Raw genomic sequence first — 17,103 nt, 5'->3', positions numbered from 1 at the left:
GGATCTTTGGTTGATGCGAACAGATAATGCAAACAGGAAATTCCACCTATATTTGATGTTTGCCTGTTGTAGTGCTAAGGTGATGGGTCTCAGGTTCCTCCTTTTTGCAAGGGTGGAGGGAGCAATGTCGGGGTACAGCTGGATCAAGGGTGGTACGCTTGGAAGAAAGGATAGGTCACGAGCGGCGGATACGATTGGATCTCTCATCTCGGACTAGTGGAGCTTCAAGATGCTGTCTCTTGAGAGGTCAGGGTTAGCAAGTTTAGAAAGGGCATGATTAATTCTATCCATACAGAGGGTTTCCTTATCAGCTTGTGGAAGGAGTGCAGAGGAGAGGTGGGTAGCCACTTCTTTTTTTGTTAGTGATATTTTGGTGGAGGCCTCAAATAAATTTGCCCTTCTGCTCCTGTTTTTGAGGTCTTTGCATTTAAGCCCAAGAGCTTCAACCCTCGCTGAGTGTTCATCCCATTTGGCTCGCTGTTGGTCCAGTACATCGATTATCTCGTCTATTTTTTGTTCAATGTCATTTGTGCACTAGGTTAGAAATTTGCTTTGAGATGTCGCATACTGCTTGATTGTAGCTCATCCCAAAACATTTTTTTGATGTGGCCGTTAAAACGGCAGCTGATATACGCTTGTGTGAAAGAGCCCTAATTGTGTGACGATGAGATCTAATCCTGGCTTTACGTTTTTGTCCTGTCTTGTCCTGTTAGCCATTAAAAGGTATCATATGTACAAGATTATGTGGTTTCTCCTGCTGGGAACAATCACATTTTGCTCTACTGGCTAAAACGGTACCAAACCTTTATTTTCATTAAAAGAAACAAAGAGATGATAGAAGAGGCCTCAGAAGAAAAGCCACTACTAGATACATATGAACTCATCACAGCCTATTTGCTTCAGTCTCATTTTTACTAGTAAAATCTCTTATTGCGTGTGTTTATATATAATAGAAATTGATTGCAAGCCTTACTAGTATGGGTGTCATTGGATGTGTTAGATTATATAAATAGATACTGCAGTAATAAAGACTATTAATTACACCAATTACAAGGGTGATTATAATAGCTGATCCAGACTTACAGCTACACATGTTCTGAATAAATCAGTTATCTGTAAGGCTTTTCATGTATGGATAAAATAATTGCTGAAATAACTTGCAAAGTATCCTATATTAACCCCTTAATGACACGGCCTATTTTGGCGTTGAGGACCAAACGATTTTTGGTATTTTTCCATCTCCATTTTTCAACAGCCATAACTTTTTTATTTTTCCATCTACAAGGCCGTATAAGGGCTTGTTTTGTGCGTGGCTTGTTTTTGGTTACATAGACTACATTGTAAAAGTTTTATTATTTTTTTTATGATTATTTTTTTTAGGGAGAGAAAACCCATCATTTCTGCCATAGATTTTTTTTTTTAAAGCGTTAATTATGTAGCATAAATGACACACTACATTTTTTTCTGCGGGTCGCTACGGTTACAACGATACCAAAATTGCTATATTTTTTTTAGGTTTTTCCACTTTTCCACAATAAAAGCCCTTTTTTGGAAATTATTATTTTTTTTCTAAACTCACTGCATTCAAAGTCCTGTAACCTTTTTATTTTTCCATGGACAGCGCTTTGTGAGGGCTTATTTTTTGCGAGACGAGCTGTAGTTTTTATTGGTACCCTTTTGTGGTACATACGTTTTTTTATCACTTTTATTGCGTTTTTTGGGATGCAAAATGCTAAAAAGTAGCATTTTACCTCAGTTTTTTAGCGTTTTTTAAAACGCTTTTTGCCGTGCAGGATAAGAAGCATGTTCAATGTATTGTATGCATCGTTATGGACGCGTCGATACCAAATATGTGGGATTTTAAAAAAAGTTTTTTATGCTAATATAAGAAAAAAGCATACAAAAAGGTTTTTTAACTTTTTTTTACATTTTAATTTTTTGATCTTTCTATTTTTTTTAACCATCTATGTCCCTCTGACGGACTTTCACCACAACACTGCAGATTGCTACGATAAGGCATGGCAGGACTTCTCTCCTGCCATACCCTATCGCTTATTACAGCGATCTTAGGCTATGGCAATACAGGACGCCAGTATCTGGTGCCCTGCTGCCATAGCAACCGGCCAGGCTCTCACGATGTTATCGCGAGAGCCGGCTGGAGTCACAGAGGGAGCTAAGTAGATTGCGGCAGGGAAGGGGTTAACGGCGGTTGGGTGCAATTCTGATGCCCCCCGCTGTCACAGCGGGACGCCGGCTATCACTGACAGCCGACTCCCGCTGTGGGATAGTGTGAGATCTGCTATGATCCCTTACGTCATGTGGCGGGAAGGGGTTAAAGATGAAATATTTTGTAATATGATATTATAGGCTCTACTATTATGTAACCCTAAATGTACCCTTTTCTTTTTTTTTAAATACATTTTTTGAAAGTAAATTGTTTACAAGAAAAAAAAATCTATTTTCCTCATTTCTCTGTAGATGGGGATCAGTGTCGTAGACTGTGCAGTTGCTGGACTTGGAGGATGCCCTTATGCAAATGGTGCAACAGGGAATGTTGCTACAGAAGATGTGTTATATATGCTAAATGGCCTTGATATTCATACGGTAATATTCTCTATATATTTGTATACAGAGTTTTGTTGCAATGAAATGTAGATGTTTTCCTTTGAATACTTTTTACAGTTCCATATAGAATCGACATATAAATGTTAAATAACTTTGTAGACCTTATGGTGTACTGGTGCTGAGTTATACATCATATATACCCTATAACATATTATAGGTCATAGGTAGAGATGAGCGAACACCAAAATGTTCGGGTGTTCGTTATTCGGAACGAACTTCCTGCGATGCTCGAGGGTTCGTTTCGAACAACGAACCCCATTGAAGTCAATGGGCGACCAGAGCATTTTTGTATTTCGCCGATGCTCGCTAAGGTTTTCATGTGTGAAAATCTGGGCAATTCAAGAAAGTGATGGGAATGACACAGAAACGGATAGGGCAGGCGAGGGGCTACATGTTGGGCTGCATCTCAAGTTCACAGGTCCCACTATTAAGCCACAATACCGGCAAGAGTGGGCCCCCCCCCCCTCCCAACAACTTTTACTTCTGAAAAGCCCTCATTAGCATGGCATACCTTTGCTAAGCACCACACTAGCTACAACAAAGCACAATCACTGCCTGGATGACACTCCGCTGCCACTTCTCCTGGGTTACATGCTGACCAACCGCCCCCCCCTCCCCCCCACAGCGCACACCAAAGTGTCCCTGCGCAGCCTTCAGCTGCCCTCATGCCACGCCACACTCATGTCTATTTAGAAGTGCGTCTGCCATGAGGAGGAACCGCAGGCACACACTGCAGAGGGTTGGCATGGCTAGGCAGCGGCCCTCTTTAAAAGGGGCGGGGCGATAGCCCACAATGCTGTACAGAAGCAATGAGAAATAGAATCCTGTGCCACCGCCATCAGGAGCTGCACACGTGGGCATAGCAATGGGGAACCTATGTGCCACACACTATTCATTCTGTCAAGGTGTCTGCATGCCCCAGTCAGACTGGTAATATGTACCTTAACAGTAACCGCGTTGGTGGTAATGTGGTGGTGACTGAGGACCTAGTAGCACGGTTGTATTTTGTTGGTTTTCGGAATGCGGCCAGGATTAAGTGGGCCGTGGCGGGCGGATGGTGTGGGGGCTCTCGTTGTGTCGGTAAAGGTGAAATTCTTGGACTGCCACCAGACGAACCAATGCAAAGACATTTGCCAAGAATGTTTTCCCTGTTGGAGGAGGAGGGGGATGTTTTTGAGGCACTACGTGTCCTCTCCACGTGTCCGTGGTTATATGCACCTTTACAGTAACCGCGTTGGTGGCAATGTGGTGGTGACTGCGGACCTAGTAGCACGGTTGTATTTTGTTGGTTTTCGGAATGCGGCCAGGATTAAGTGGGCCGTGGCGGGGGGATGGTGTGGGGGCTCTCGTTGTGTCGGTAAAGGTGAAATTCTTGGACTGCCACCAGACGAACCAATGCAAAGACATTTGCCAAGAATGTTTTCCCTGTTGGAGGAGGAGGGGGATGTTTTTGAGGCACTACGTGTCCTCTCCACGTGTCCGTGGTTATATGCACCTTTACAGTAACCGCGTTGGTGGTAATGTGGTGGTGACTGCGGACCTAGTAGCACGGTTGTATTTTGTTGGTTTTCGGAATGCGGCCAGGATTAAGTGGGCCGTGGCGGGGGGATGGTGTGGGGGCTCTCGTTGTGTCGGTAAAGGTGAAATTCTTGGACTGCCACCAGACGAACCAATGCAAAGACATTTGCCAAGAATGTTTTCCCTGTTGGAGGAGGAGGGGGATGTTTTTGAGGCACTACGTGTCCTCTCCACGTGTCCGTGGTTATATGCACCTTTACAGTAACCGCGTTGGTGGGAAATGGCCTCGCCGCCATCATGTCTTTGGGAAGCCTCTGTTTCCACACCCCAGAGACATACCATTAGCAGCGGTATAGGCAGAGGCCAGAATTCGTAACATTTCAGCCGTAGCATTAGGACAGGCCCCACTAACATATCACTAGCAGCAGTATAGCGGGAGCGCAGTCTTCGTTCCATGTCAGCAATAGTAGCACTCAAGACAGGCCCCAGTAACAATTCCGAAGCAGCAGTATAGCGGGAGCGCAGTCTTCGTTCCATGTCAGCAATAGTAGCACTCAAGACAGGCCCCAGTAACAATTCCGAAGCAGCAGTATAGCGGGAGCGCAGTCTTAGTTCCATTTCAGTAGCCTTAGTATAGCCAAGGCCCAAGTTACATTTATGTAGCTAAAGTGTAGGCCAACCCCACACACCTTTCTGTACCATGAGTGCAGGCGAAGAACATACAAATTGCTATGATTACACTGTAGGTGAGGGCCCCAAAAATTTGGTGTACCAACAGTACTAATGTACCTCAGTAAAAATTGGCCATGCCCAACCAAGATGGCAGGTGAATCGCTTTGGTTAATGTGGCTTAAGTGGTAACTAGGCCTGGAGGCAGCCCAGTGTAACGAAAAATTGGTTCAAGTTAAAGTTCCAACGCTTTTAAGCGCATTGAAACTTATAAAAATTGTTCTGAAAAATTATTTGAGTGAGCCTTGTGGCCCTAAGAAAAATTGCCCGTTCAGCGTGATTACGTGAGGTTTCAGGAGGAGGAGCAGGAGGAGGAGGAGGAATATTAGACACAGATTGATGAAGCAGAAATGTCCCCGTTTTGGATGGTGAGAGAGAACGTAGCTTCCATCCGCGGGTGCAGCCTACGTATTGCTTACGTATTGCTGCTGTCCGCTGGTGGAGAACAGAAGTCTGGCGAAATCCAGCCTTTGTTCATCTTGATGAGTGTTAGCCTGTCGGCACTGTCGGTTGACAAGCGGCTACGCTTATCTGTGATGATTCCCCCAGCCGCACTAAACACCCTCTCCGACAAGACACTAGCCGCAGGACAAGCAAGCACCTCCAGGGCATACAGCGCTAGTTCAGGCCACGTGTCCAGCTTCGACACCCAGTAGTTGTAGGGGGCAGAGGCGTCACCAAGGATGGTCGTGCGATCCGCTACGTACTCCCTCACCATCCTTTTACAGTGCTCCCGCCGACTCAGCCGTGACTGGGGAGCGGTGACACAGTCTTGGTGGGGAGCCATAAAGCTGGCCAGGCCCTTAAAGACTGTTGCACTGCCTGGGATGTACATGCTGCTCGATCTACGCACATCCCCTGCTACCTTGCCCTCGGTACTGCGCCTTCTGCCACTAGCGCTGTCGGCTGGGAATTTTACCATCAGCTTGTCCGCAAGGGTCCTGTGCTATAGCAACACTCTCGAACCCCTTTCCTCTTCGGGAATCAGAGTGGGCAGGTTCTCCTTATACCGTGGATCGAGCAGTGTGTACACCCAGTAATCCGTCGTGGCCAGAATGCGTGCAACGCGAGGGTCACGAGAAAGGCATCCTAGCATGAAGTCAGCCATGTGTGCCAGGGTACCTGAACGCAACACATGGCTGTCTTCACTAGGAAGATCACTTTCAGGATCCTCCTCCTCCTCCTCCTCCTCCTCAGGCCATACACGCTGAAAGGATGACAGGCAATCAGCCGGTGTACCGTCAGCAGCGGCCCAAGCTGTCTCTTCCCCCTCCTCCTCATCCTCCTCATGCTCCTCCTTCTCCTCCTGTACGCGCTGAGAAATAGACAGGAGGGTGCCCTGACTATCCAGCGGCATACTGTCTTCCCCCGCCCCCGTTTCCGAGCGCAAAGCAGCTGCCTTTATGGTTTGCAGGGAACTTCTCAAGATGCATAGCAGAGGAATGGTGACGCTAATGATTGTAGCATCGCCGCTCACCACCTGGGTAGACTCCTCAAAATTACCAAGGACATGGCAGATGTCTGCCAACCAGGCCCACTCTTCTGAAAGGAATTGAGGAGGCTGACTCCCACTGCGCCGCCCATGTTGGAGTTGGTATTCCACTATAGCTCTACGTTGTTCATAGAGCCTGGCCAACATGTGGAGCGTAGAGTTCCACCGTGTGGGCACGTCGCACAGCAGTCGGTGCACTGGCAGCTTAAAGTGATGTTGCAGGGTGCGCAGGGTGGCAGCGTCCGTGTGGGACTTGCGAAAATGTGCGCAGAGCCGGCGCGCCTTTACGAGCAGGTCTGACAAGCGTGGGTAGCTTTTCAGAAAGCGCTGAACCACCAAATTAAAGACGTGGGCCAGGCATGGCACGTGCGTGAGGCTGCCGAGCTGCAGAGCCGCCACCAGGTTACGGCCGTTGTCACACACGACCATGCCCGGTTGGAGGCTCAGCGGCGCAAGCCAGCGGTCGGTCTGCTGTGTCAGACCCTGCAGCAGTTCGTGGGCCGTGTGCCTCTTATCGCCTAAGCTGAGTAGTTTCAGCACGGCCTGCTGACGCTTGCCCACCGCTGTGCTGCCACACCGCGCGACACCGACTGCTGGCGACATGCTGCTGCTAACACATCTTGATTGCGAGACAGAGGAGGAGGAGGAGGAGGGTGCTTTAGTGGAGGAAGCATACACCTCCGCAGATACCACCACAGAGCTGGGGCCCGCAATTCTGGGGGTGGGTAGGACGTGAGCGGTCCCGGGCTCTGACTCTGTCCCAGCCTCCACTAAATTCACCCAATGTGCCGTCAGGGAGATGTAGTGGCCCTGCCCGCCTGTGCTTGTCCACGTGTCCGTAGTTAAGTGGACCGTGGCAGTAACCGCATTGGTGAGGGCGCGTACAATGTTGCGGGAGACGTGGTCGTGCAGGGCTGGGACGGCACATCGGGAAAAGTAGTGGCGACTGGGAACTGAGTAGCGCGGGGCCGCCGCCTCCATGATACTTTTGAAGGACTCCGTTTCCACAACCCTATACGGCAGCATCTCAAGGCTGATGAATTTTGCTATGCGGACGGTTAACGTTTGAGCGTGCGGGTGCGTGGCGGCGTACTTGCGCTTGCGCTCCAACAGTTGCGCAAGCGACGGCTGGACGGTGCGCTGAGCTACACTGCTGGATGGGGCCGAAGACAGCGGAGGTGAGGGTGTGGGTGCAGGCCAGGAGACGGTAGTGCCTGTGTCCTGAGAGGGGGGTTGCATCTCAGTGGCAGGTTGGGGCACAGGGGGAGAGGCAGGGGTGCAAACCGGAGGCGCTGAACGGCCTTCGTCCCACCTTGCGGGGTGCTTGGCCATCATATGTCTGCGCATGGTGGTGGTGGTGAGGCTGTTGGTGTTGGCTCCCCGGCTGAGCTTTGCGCGACAAAGGTTGCACACCACTGTTCGTCGGTCGTCAGGCGTCTCTGTGAAAAACTGCCAGACCTTAGAACACCTCGGCCTCTGCAGGGTGGCATGGCGCGAGGGGGCCCTTTGGGAAACAGTTGGTGGATTATTCGGTCTGGCCCTGCCTCTACCCCTGGCCACCGCACTGCCTCTTGCAACCTGCCCTGCTGCTGCCCGTGCCTCCCCCTCTGAAGACCTGTCCTGTGTAGGCGTTGCACACCAGGTGGGGTCAGTCACCTCATCGTCCTGCTGCTCTTCCTCCGAATCCTCTGTGCGCTGCTCCCTCGGACTTACTGCCCTTACTACTACCTCACTGCAAGACAACTGTGTCTCATCGTCATCGTCCTCCTCACCCACTGAAAGGTCTTGAGACAGTTGCCGGAAGTCCCCAGCCTCATCCCCCGCACCCCGGGAACTTTCCAATGGTTGGGCATCAGTGACGATAAACTCCTCTGGTGGTAGAGGAACCACTGCTGCCCAATCTGAGCAGGGGCCCGAGAAAAGTTCCTGGGAGTGTTCCCGCTCCTGAGCATGTGTCATTGTAGTGGAGTGAGGAGGCTGGGAGGAAGGAGGAGCAGCAGACAGAGGATTCGGATTGGCAGCAGTGGACGGCGCAGAACTGCGGGTAGACGAAAGGTTGCTCGAAGCACTTTCTGCCATCCAGGACAGGACCTGCTCACACTGCTCATTTTCTAATAACCGTCTCCCGCGTGGACCCATTAATTGGGCGATGAATGTGGGGACGCCAGAAACGTGCCTCTCTCCTAATCGCGCAGCAGTCGGCTGCGACACACCTGGATCAGGAGCTTGGCCTGTGCCCACACCCTGACTTGGCCCTCCGCGTCCTCGGCCGCGTCCACGTCCTCTAGGCCTACCCCTACCCCTCAGCATGCTGTATTACCAGTGATTTGATTTCACAGGCAGGAAATAAATTGGCGCAAGACTGCAGGCCAAATATAATTTTTTCCCTCTTTTGAAAACGAAAGGCCCCACTGCCTCTAGTGAATGAATAATCTAAGTTTAATAACTCTGCTGTTTTCCTGCTAATGTGTCACAGAACGTGAGGGTAGCAGAGTTATTAACTGTGGCAGAGCAGGTATTTTTTTTCCCAATTAAGGAAAGCAAATGGCGAAGCCAGGAGTAAAACGTAGCTGGGTGCGTATGATTTTTAAAGGTGTCACACGCAGCCGACACGTGTCCACCGCCCTTAGGACGGACAGAGGCCGGACAAATAGAATTATTTTCCGTTTTTTGGCACCAAAAGGCAGCACTGCGTATATTCTATGAACATGAGAAGTTTAATAACTGTGCTGTGTCCCTGCTAATGTGTCACAGAACGTGAGGGTAGCAGAGTTATTAACTGTGGCAGAGCAGGTATTTTTTTTCCCAATTAAGGAAAGCAAATGGCGAAGCCAGGAGTAAAACGTAGCTGGGTGCGTATGATTTTTAAAGGTGTCACACGCAGCCGACACGTGTCCACCGCCCTTAGGACGGACAGAGGCCGGACAAATAGAATTATTTTCACTTGTTTTACAAGCAAAAGGCAGCACTGCATATATTCAATGAATAATAACTGTGTTGTGGCCCTGCCTATACAATTCTTTCCCTGCAGTATCAATGGAGGGTGCAATGCTCTGCAGAAGCGATTTTGAGAAGCAAAAAAAAATGCAGCACAGCTAACAGCAGCCTGGACAGTACTGCACACGGATAAATATGGCCCTAGAAAGGACCGTTGAGGTTCTTGAAGGCTACACTCACTCCTAACACTCTCCCTGCCTATGCAGCACTTCTGTCCCTAATGCCAGGTGCAACGGTCTGCAGAGGCGATTTTGAGAAAAAAAAAATTGCCACTGCTAACAGCAGCCAACACACAGCTATCAGTGGCACTAATAAGGACCTTTGGGGGGTCTTGAAGCCTACACTAACTACCAATTCTTTCCCTACAGCAGCTCCGGTACATACAGCACTGTCCCTCATCTAAATCACACGGCATCTGAGGCGAACCGCGGGAGGGGCCGACTTTTATGTTCGGGTGACACCTGATCTTCCCAGCCACTCACAGCAGGGGGGTGGTATAGGGCTTGAACGTCACAGGGGGAAGTTGTAATGCCTTCCCTGTCTTTCAATTGGCCAGAAAAGCGCGCTAACGTTTCAGGGAAGGAAGTGAAAATAACCAGAACACCGCATGGTGTTCGTTACGAATAACGAACATCCCGAACACCCTAATATTCGCACGAATATCAAGCTCGGAAGAACACGTTCGCTCATCTCTAGTCATAGGTGCTTTCATAATTATGCAGGCTACAGAGTTGTGATCTCCTAGCATTTCGTAGCTGGCTTAATGCATGCACAAATCCTGACTTGATGATTTACATTAGGTATATAGAAATTTGCTCACTTTCCTGTTTAGATTAAATACACATTTATATTGTAAAGTGTTTTTTTTTTTAAAGATGGACATCATTTACATAAGTGTGTCCCAACTCCAGTCCTCAAGACAACTCAACAGGTCATGTTTTCAGGATAACCTAGAGTAAGAACACCTGTAGCAATGGTTGAGGCACTGACATTAATTACATCATCTGTGCAACACTGAGGAAATCCAGAAAACATGACCTATTAGGGTGCCTTGAGAACTGGAGTTGGGAAACACTGGTTTAGATGATAGAAGCCAAAAGATTTTCCTTTTATTTACTTTATAGGGGTTTTCCTTGCAAAAACTGGTCAAGACATATCCTAAGGACAGCTCACCAATAGTTAATCACCAGAGACCCACTTCTCAGGATCCCAGGCAATGAGCTGAAAGCCTGTTCCACTGTCTGTGCACTGGGGCTGGGCATGCATCATAGAAGACAGGAAAGGCAGTGCCCTGGCTGACTTCACTATCATTGAAATCAATGGAGGCTGAAGCTGCTATTACACTACCGCATCCAACTTTTTGAGGTGGAAGTGTAATAGCTGGCTTCAGCTCCAATTTATTTCAATTAGAGTAAAGCCAGCACTTGTGCTCCTATATCATGTACATCCGGCCTGCTGAACTGACAGTGATCTGGGCAAACAGCTCTTCACTGGCAGGCTCTAAGTGATCAACTATTGATGACCTATCCTGATGCCTGGAAAACCCTTTTAAGCTCTAAATGCAATTGAGTGCCATAGAAATTACATATTCCAGTGATGCCATAGCTGCATGGTTAATAGGCTCTAGGATAACATTTTGCTTTCAGAATTCAGTCCGAAATACAACAAGAAATGAATTCCATGGATGAATGAGGTAGTATTTTAAGCATAGTGTACAAGACCACCCAGATTTGCTGGTTTGATTATAAAGAAATGTTCTGAACCCAGCCCATTTAACTTCACTACACTGATCCTCAATTGGTTAAAAGTCTGAGCACTAGGCTATACTAATTTTTGCACACCATACACACTCGAATTTAGGGAAGATGAGTATGATCAGAACCAAGATGGATAGATGCAATGTCAGATGTTAAGGCATGACAGTGAGAAAAATTAATACTCACACAAAAAACAGGATATAGTTTACTAACACTATTTGTATAGCAGCCATAAATCAAAATTGATTGCACAATAATATTAATAATAATGCTAATAATTATTATTAGTAGTAGTAATACTGTCATTAGAAGCAGCAAATGAAACTATAGTGAGCAGTTGGTCTATTGTCTACATTTTCCTTCAAGTAATGTTTATTTGGTGACTATTATTGCAAGCAGTCAGCCTTAGACCTCATGTCCTCAGATCGGATTCTGTATGTGGAAGCCACAGCAAAATCCAACCCTGCCCATGGCCGAGGACATTGCGAATCTTCTGCTTACCTGTCCGGGTCTTCTATCTTCTTCACTGCGGATGTGTGCAGAAGTGCCGGCCATCGTGCTGCCACACACGCCATGCACAGTGGAGTTTTTTTTTAAAACTCCTGCTTCCCCGTGGAAGCTGCAGCCCATCCACAATTCAATTGCGGACATGCCGTGGATTGGATGGCTTCTGTTGACTTCAATGGAAGCTGTCTGTGTGGGATCCGCACTTTAATGGAGCATGCTGCGTTTTCTTTTTCAAATCAAATCTGTATGCTTTATTTCATTTGCGAACACCCATGTTTCCCCTTGGGCAGCTTGATTTGATTGGGCCTTATGTACAACAAATGTGTATTATTCTAGAAAATTCAGATCTGTGCTTTAGTTCAATTTAAATAGAATTGTTGAAAATCTCAGTGTCTCATTCCTGCCTGAATATGTATGTTATCTAAGTGTATCTGCACTATATAAATTTTACATACTAGAGGATATTAAATTATTCTCTCTGACAGTATTACATGGTCTTTCTGTTGAAGACTCATCTGACCAATGTATGTATTTGTTTTGCTGTTATAACTGTAGCTCTCCCTAAGCTGTTAATGCGTAGAAAGCAAATATTGCCTATCTATCTATTCCACTGGTCCCTGGTCACAGTTTTCAAAACAGTGCCATATTACGTCAATTGCTTAGCACATACAAATCTCATACATAATGTACATACCCTATAGCTTTCTTGTTGCTAGGAGCTTACTCTACTATAACAACTTCCTACGTCTACTGTAGATGCACATTTGTAACTGCTTCTTTGCTTATTGTGCATTACCATAGAAACTGACTGAGTTTAAACTCTTACAGTCAAGTTAATATTTTCACGAAAGTTGTGATTTTATACTGTGAGCTCTAGACTGCTAACTGACGACTTATTTGGAATATACTAGTAATTATTAGGAAATTATAGTACCAGTGTTTCTTGTGGTGCAATGCGCCACACAGCTCTACTACATGCATGTGACACGCATACAGCTCTACTATGTTGCTTTAGTATGTAAGCTGCACATGATTTACGAACTTCAGCAGCTCGCTGAGGAGACATGTTCGCTCGTAGCTTTCACATATCTTATTAGGAATTATTTTAAAAATCAAGGCCAACCAAAGAAAAACAATTACATAAAACGTATAGTGACAGGACAGACAAACAACTAAAAAGAGGGATCTTGGGATGGGTGAGGGAGGGAATTATGTGTCACCAACTCCCGTCTAACCATCACCAGGATCCTCAAGAGTCACTTGTGATTTAGTTGATGGGGCAGATCCCCCTATCAAGGTAAGTATTTAGCACTTGAGGTGTTGTATGATTCGTATGTTCTCCAAATGGAGACTGTTTTTTAATAAAGGTATATATGTTATACGAATCAAGCAAACCACTTTTCTTTTGGGACTCTTGTAGTTTTTAATGTTTGATTCAATGTCATTTAGTGCATTTGTTTTCACTGTTTTATACACTTTCTGTTTAGATTGCTCTTCAAACCAGTATGGTATTGAGTTTACAGTGTTTAAAGCTTTTCCGTTTATATTGCTCTTGCTCGATGCGTTTCCCCATCGGGGTACTCGATAATTCATCAGGAGCCGGGCATCGATAAGCCCCTAAATAAGTAGGAAAAGATTTGTTTTAGAATATATATCAAATATGATCACTAGATAGGTGGCTGAAATACGCCTGTCACTATTCAATAATAGAAGATTCCTCAGAGTTGCCTAGTTTATATAATAAACTTGGACCCTACCAATCGTATGGGTCCCAAACGTGCTCTAGTCATTCAGAATCCAGAAAATCGATTTAAACTGGATATTTCTGGCTCACATAAGGTCTGCCACATTCATGCGGCTCTGGTGTAGAATAGAAAAGCTGTGCATCATGTGCATCCATGAAAATGATGCATATGGTGTGTATCAAAGCTGCCAGAGTTAGTCTGTCCAAAGTGGCAGGATAAAGGACCTGTGATTATGTCACCATCATGTGGGCGGAGCTAAAAGTGGGTAACTGACATCACAGGAGCTGTCAGACTCTGCATGTAACTCACACATCACACATGAAATGACAGACAAGTGATCATTAGCACTTTGATAAAAGCAATCTAGGTATATATTGGGAAAAAATGCAATATTTGAATATTTAAAGCAATACAGTATGTATTTTTATTTCTCATGCACTCGATTGATAGGGAATTGCTGAGTCTTTTGTGCCTTTATGAATGTTAAATAATTTGGATAAACGTTCATTCTAAACTTAAACTTTTTCTACAAATATTATGGAGGGGGTCACCATTCTGATATTTTTGTGGCATAATCAGATCAATGTCAGGCTGAAGTACTTGAAATTAGTACCCTTATATAAAAGATAAGCAGAGGGCCCATAGCCAAGATTCATGTTGTGGCAGGTTTTAGTTTTCATTCACGAAGGTCTGGTTTATGCTAGTTCTGTTTTGGATTTTCCTCATAGCTTTCTCTGCACTGGTGGGAGTGTCTATGGTAGTGTTATGCTACCTGTTGCACCTGCCTAGCAATTTGGAAGGGCTTTTATTCTTGTCTTGGCTTTGGACCTGTGCGGATTATTCTCAGTCTTCATCTGATGGTTGTTGGAAACAGAGCTAGATCTTGGTTTCGTGTTTTTCCCTACTCATCTCAAGCTAAGTGCTGTGGTTACTGGTGGTAGTTGTATACTTACTTAGTTGTTTACTTCTGTCCCTGTAAGGAACAGTGAGTGGTTAAGGATGGTAGGTTGGGTGCGTTCTTATTAAAACCGGACATCCGCTATAGGCAGGTACGATCTCTTATTCCGAGTCATATAGGGAAAGTTCCTCTCTCCCACTGTTATTCCACACGTTACTTATGGTGGTTTATGTTCTTTGTTCCACTGTTTAAACCTAGCCCAGGAACGGTTTGGGGATTGGTTTTGGTACATCCTGGTCAGATTAGCTCTCTATCAAGCTCTGCTTGACACCACCTTACTCTAAACCACTTCAGAGTGGGGGTATTGGTGTCACCATTCAATTTGTACAACTATAGTACATTTGTATTCTTCTCCTTTAGTCAAACTGCAGCACCTGTGGCAACCACATACCAGTGCGGGTTCTCATCACTCAATAAAATGGGGACCTGACCAACATGCAATGGGTCTTTTCATCCAGGGGTCTGATGATGGCTTCATTAGATTGTTGTGGTAGTGCAGGTGACTCAGGAATCAGGGTACAATGCGGACAACAGATTAACAAAGTTATATTTTTTTATTTCAACAAATACATTTTCAGTTAAAAATCTGTTAATAGATAAGTAACATGTGGTTATTCATAAATGTTAGACAACCTGACTCTAAAAGTATGCTTAACTCTAACATGAGTGGGTATGATAACAATCATTTGTGAATCACAAAGCTCAACAACACACTTCAACTATAGAATACATGGTAGCACCACCGAACGTTTCAACCCAGCAATGGTGGTTGCCCACACACAGTCCATAAGAAATGCAAGTGTTGTCCAGTAGCAATTCTGCAACTAGCAGATGAATATGTGTTCCTCTGGGGTCCGCTCAAATACGCATATTTTAACTGGCAGGCCTGCTTTTAAGACTACCCGTGTGCACATGTAGGGCATTTTCCAGATGGCCCCCTCACTTACATATCTCCAGCGTGTTCGGTACAGCAATGCAGGTGACGTCCTTGGATGTCTTTTGGGGGGTACCCCGATTCGTAGAGCTGCTGCATGATGTGAATCCTTTGTAGCAGTCTCTCTAGCTGTAGTCCCTACAGCTTTGCTCTTTTAGCGACATCAGTTCTGTAGTGTTATGGAGTTGTGCTTCTCAAACACCAACTGCCTCCTTTCCTATGCAACTGGCCCTCTCTATCAGGCAAGGCATCCCCAGCACACATCTCACATGACTCCCCAAGCCAACTCTTAATTCCTTTGGCAGCTCTTTCTACATGCAATGCAGTATCTCATAGGCTCAGCACCACTGGGATTGCTCTCTAAGATCTCAAGTACTCCAGATGGCTCCTCTGTAGCCAATGGGAAGCTAAGAATAACACTACATGGAGAAAAAACAAACTGCAGTCATGTATGACGGCCAGTAGAGTTCGCCCTTATACAATCCAGATTACATAATTATAGGAACCATAACAAAGTTAATTACAGCACAAATTTGAACCTAGGTTTCCTTCTTAAAGCATCATAAATGATTATTTTGAGCTTTCATTTTGCAGCACAAGTGTATTCACACATTTAACTGTGTCTGAACCTGCATATGACTGAAACGCTATACTGAAAATTACTACATCATGATAAAGTATGAACAGTGTAGTAATTTTCCACATCTTTCAATGATGGTATATTCAAAGTTTACATTCCAACTCCAAGGTCCTTTTTATATTTATTAAATGGCATGTCAGTTGGACTTGTCAGCTAGGTCATCTCAACAGTAAAATACTACATTCTCTTAACTCTGTATGTGAACCTGTGACTGATGTACTGTCTTTGTAATAATTCAATGTATGCTGTGTACTAAACATGTGTCTCTGTTTCCAGGGGGTTGACCTTTACAAAGTGATGGAAGCTGGTCATTTTATTTGTTCTGCATTAAATAAGAAGACAAATTCGAAAGTTTCTTTAGCAGCATTTTCGCTGTGAACATTTTACTGTGCTTGCTTAATGAGTATATCAGCAGATGGCTCCTATTGTTTTAAATTCCATGAATTAAATAAAATCTATTTTAGGATATGTATTCATTTTCTAAGGCTGCTGTTACGCCTGAGTTCGGGCTCAGTTCAGGGTTTCCGATTCTGAGAGAAACTAATTTAAAATTGAAAAAAATGCAACAGTTTTTAAAAGTTTTATTTAAGTTTTTTTAAGTTTTATAAAACGAAGCAGAGAGAGACAGAAACCCTGAACTGAGCGCGAAGTCAGGTGTGAAAGCAGTCTAAACCAAGATAGAAAATCATAGCTAGAAATCGTGTTACAATATATGAAGTTATTTTGTTATTTATTAAGAGTATTTTCTCAATCTCTTCATGCTGTTATATGCAACAATATGCATGGAAAATTTATATACTGCACTTATTATAGCTCAATTGATTGCTAATGTAAAGAACCCAAATGTATACATATATTAGTGGCCATACTATATATTTGCGCTTGTACTGTACTTGCAGGTTTGATACGCTTGGGTGATCTCTAAAGTGCATGACCAAAATATTGGGACCTTCAGCTACAGCAATTTTCACAGATGTTGTTGACGTAGCCTGTTAACACACAGGCTACATTATTTTGCAGATAAGCAGTTTTACCCTCAATACATGGTCCCTTACCCTAAGCTCCTGACTTTGAAATGTAAACAAGTGCTAAAAAACTAGGTTACTATAACAGGGTTGTCCAGTTGTAAACCATTGATGGCCTATCCACAGGATAGGCCATCGAGATTAGATCTGCGGCAGTCTGCTGCCCGGGACCTCCT

At 45.2% G+C, this 17,103-nt stretch overlaps 1 protein-coding gene across 1 annotated transcript in view; it reads left to right on the top strand.

Annotated features, from left to right (window-relative positions):
- The window catches only part of HMGCLL1 (3-hydroxy-3-methylglutaryl-CoA lyase like 1), a 134,748-nt gene extending 118,176 nt beyond the window's left edge, over positions 1-16,572 (top strand). Inside the window, exons 9-10 of the mRNA XM_066590407.1 lie at positions 2,479-2,604; positions 16,179-16,572. Of these exons, the coding sequence (XP_066446504.1) occupies positions 2,479-2,604; positions 16,179-16,280 (228 nt within the window). The 3' untranslated portion in view covers positions 16,281-16,572. The remainder of the gene's footprint in view (positions 1-2,478; positions 2,605-16,178) is intronic.
- The last annotated feature ends 531 nt before the right edge of the window (positions 16,573-17,103 follow it).

The sequence above is a fragment of the Eleutherodactylus coqui genome, chromosome 1, assembly GCF_035609145.1.
Source record: "Eleutherodactylus coqui strain aEleCoq1 chromosome 1, aEleCoq1.hap1, whole genome shotgun sequence".
Classification (NCBI taxonomy): Eukaryota; Metazoa; Chordata; class Amphibia; order Anura; family Eleutherodactylidae; genus Eleutherodactylus; species Eleutherodactylus coqui.
The sequence above is the reverse complement of the archived record's forward strand: the minus strand, read 5'-3'. Positions and strand labels throughout refer to the sequence as shown.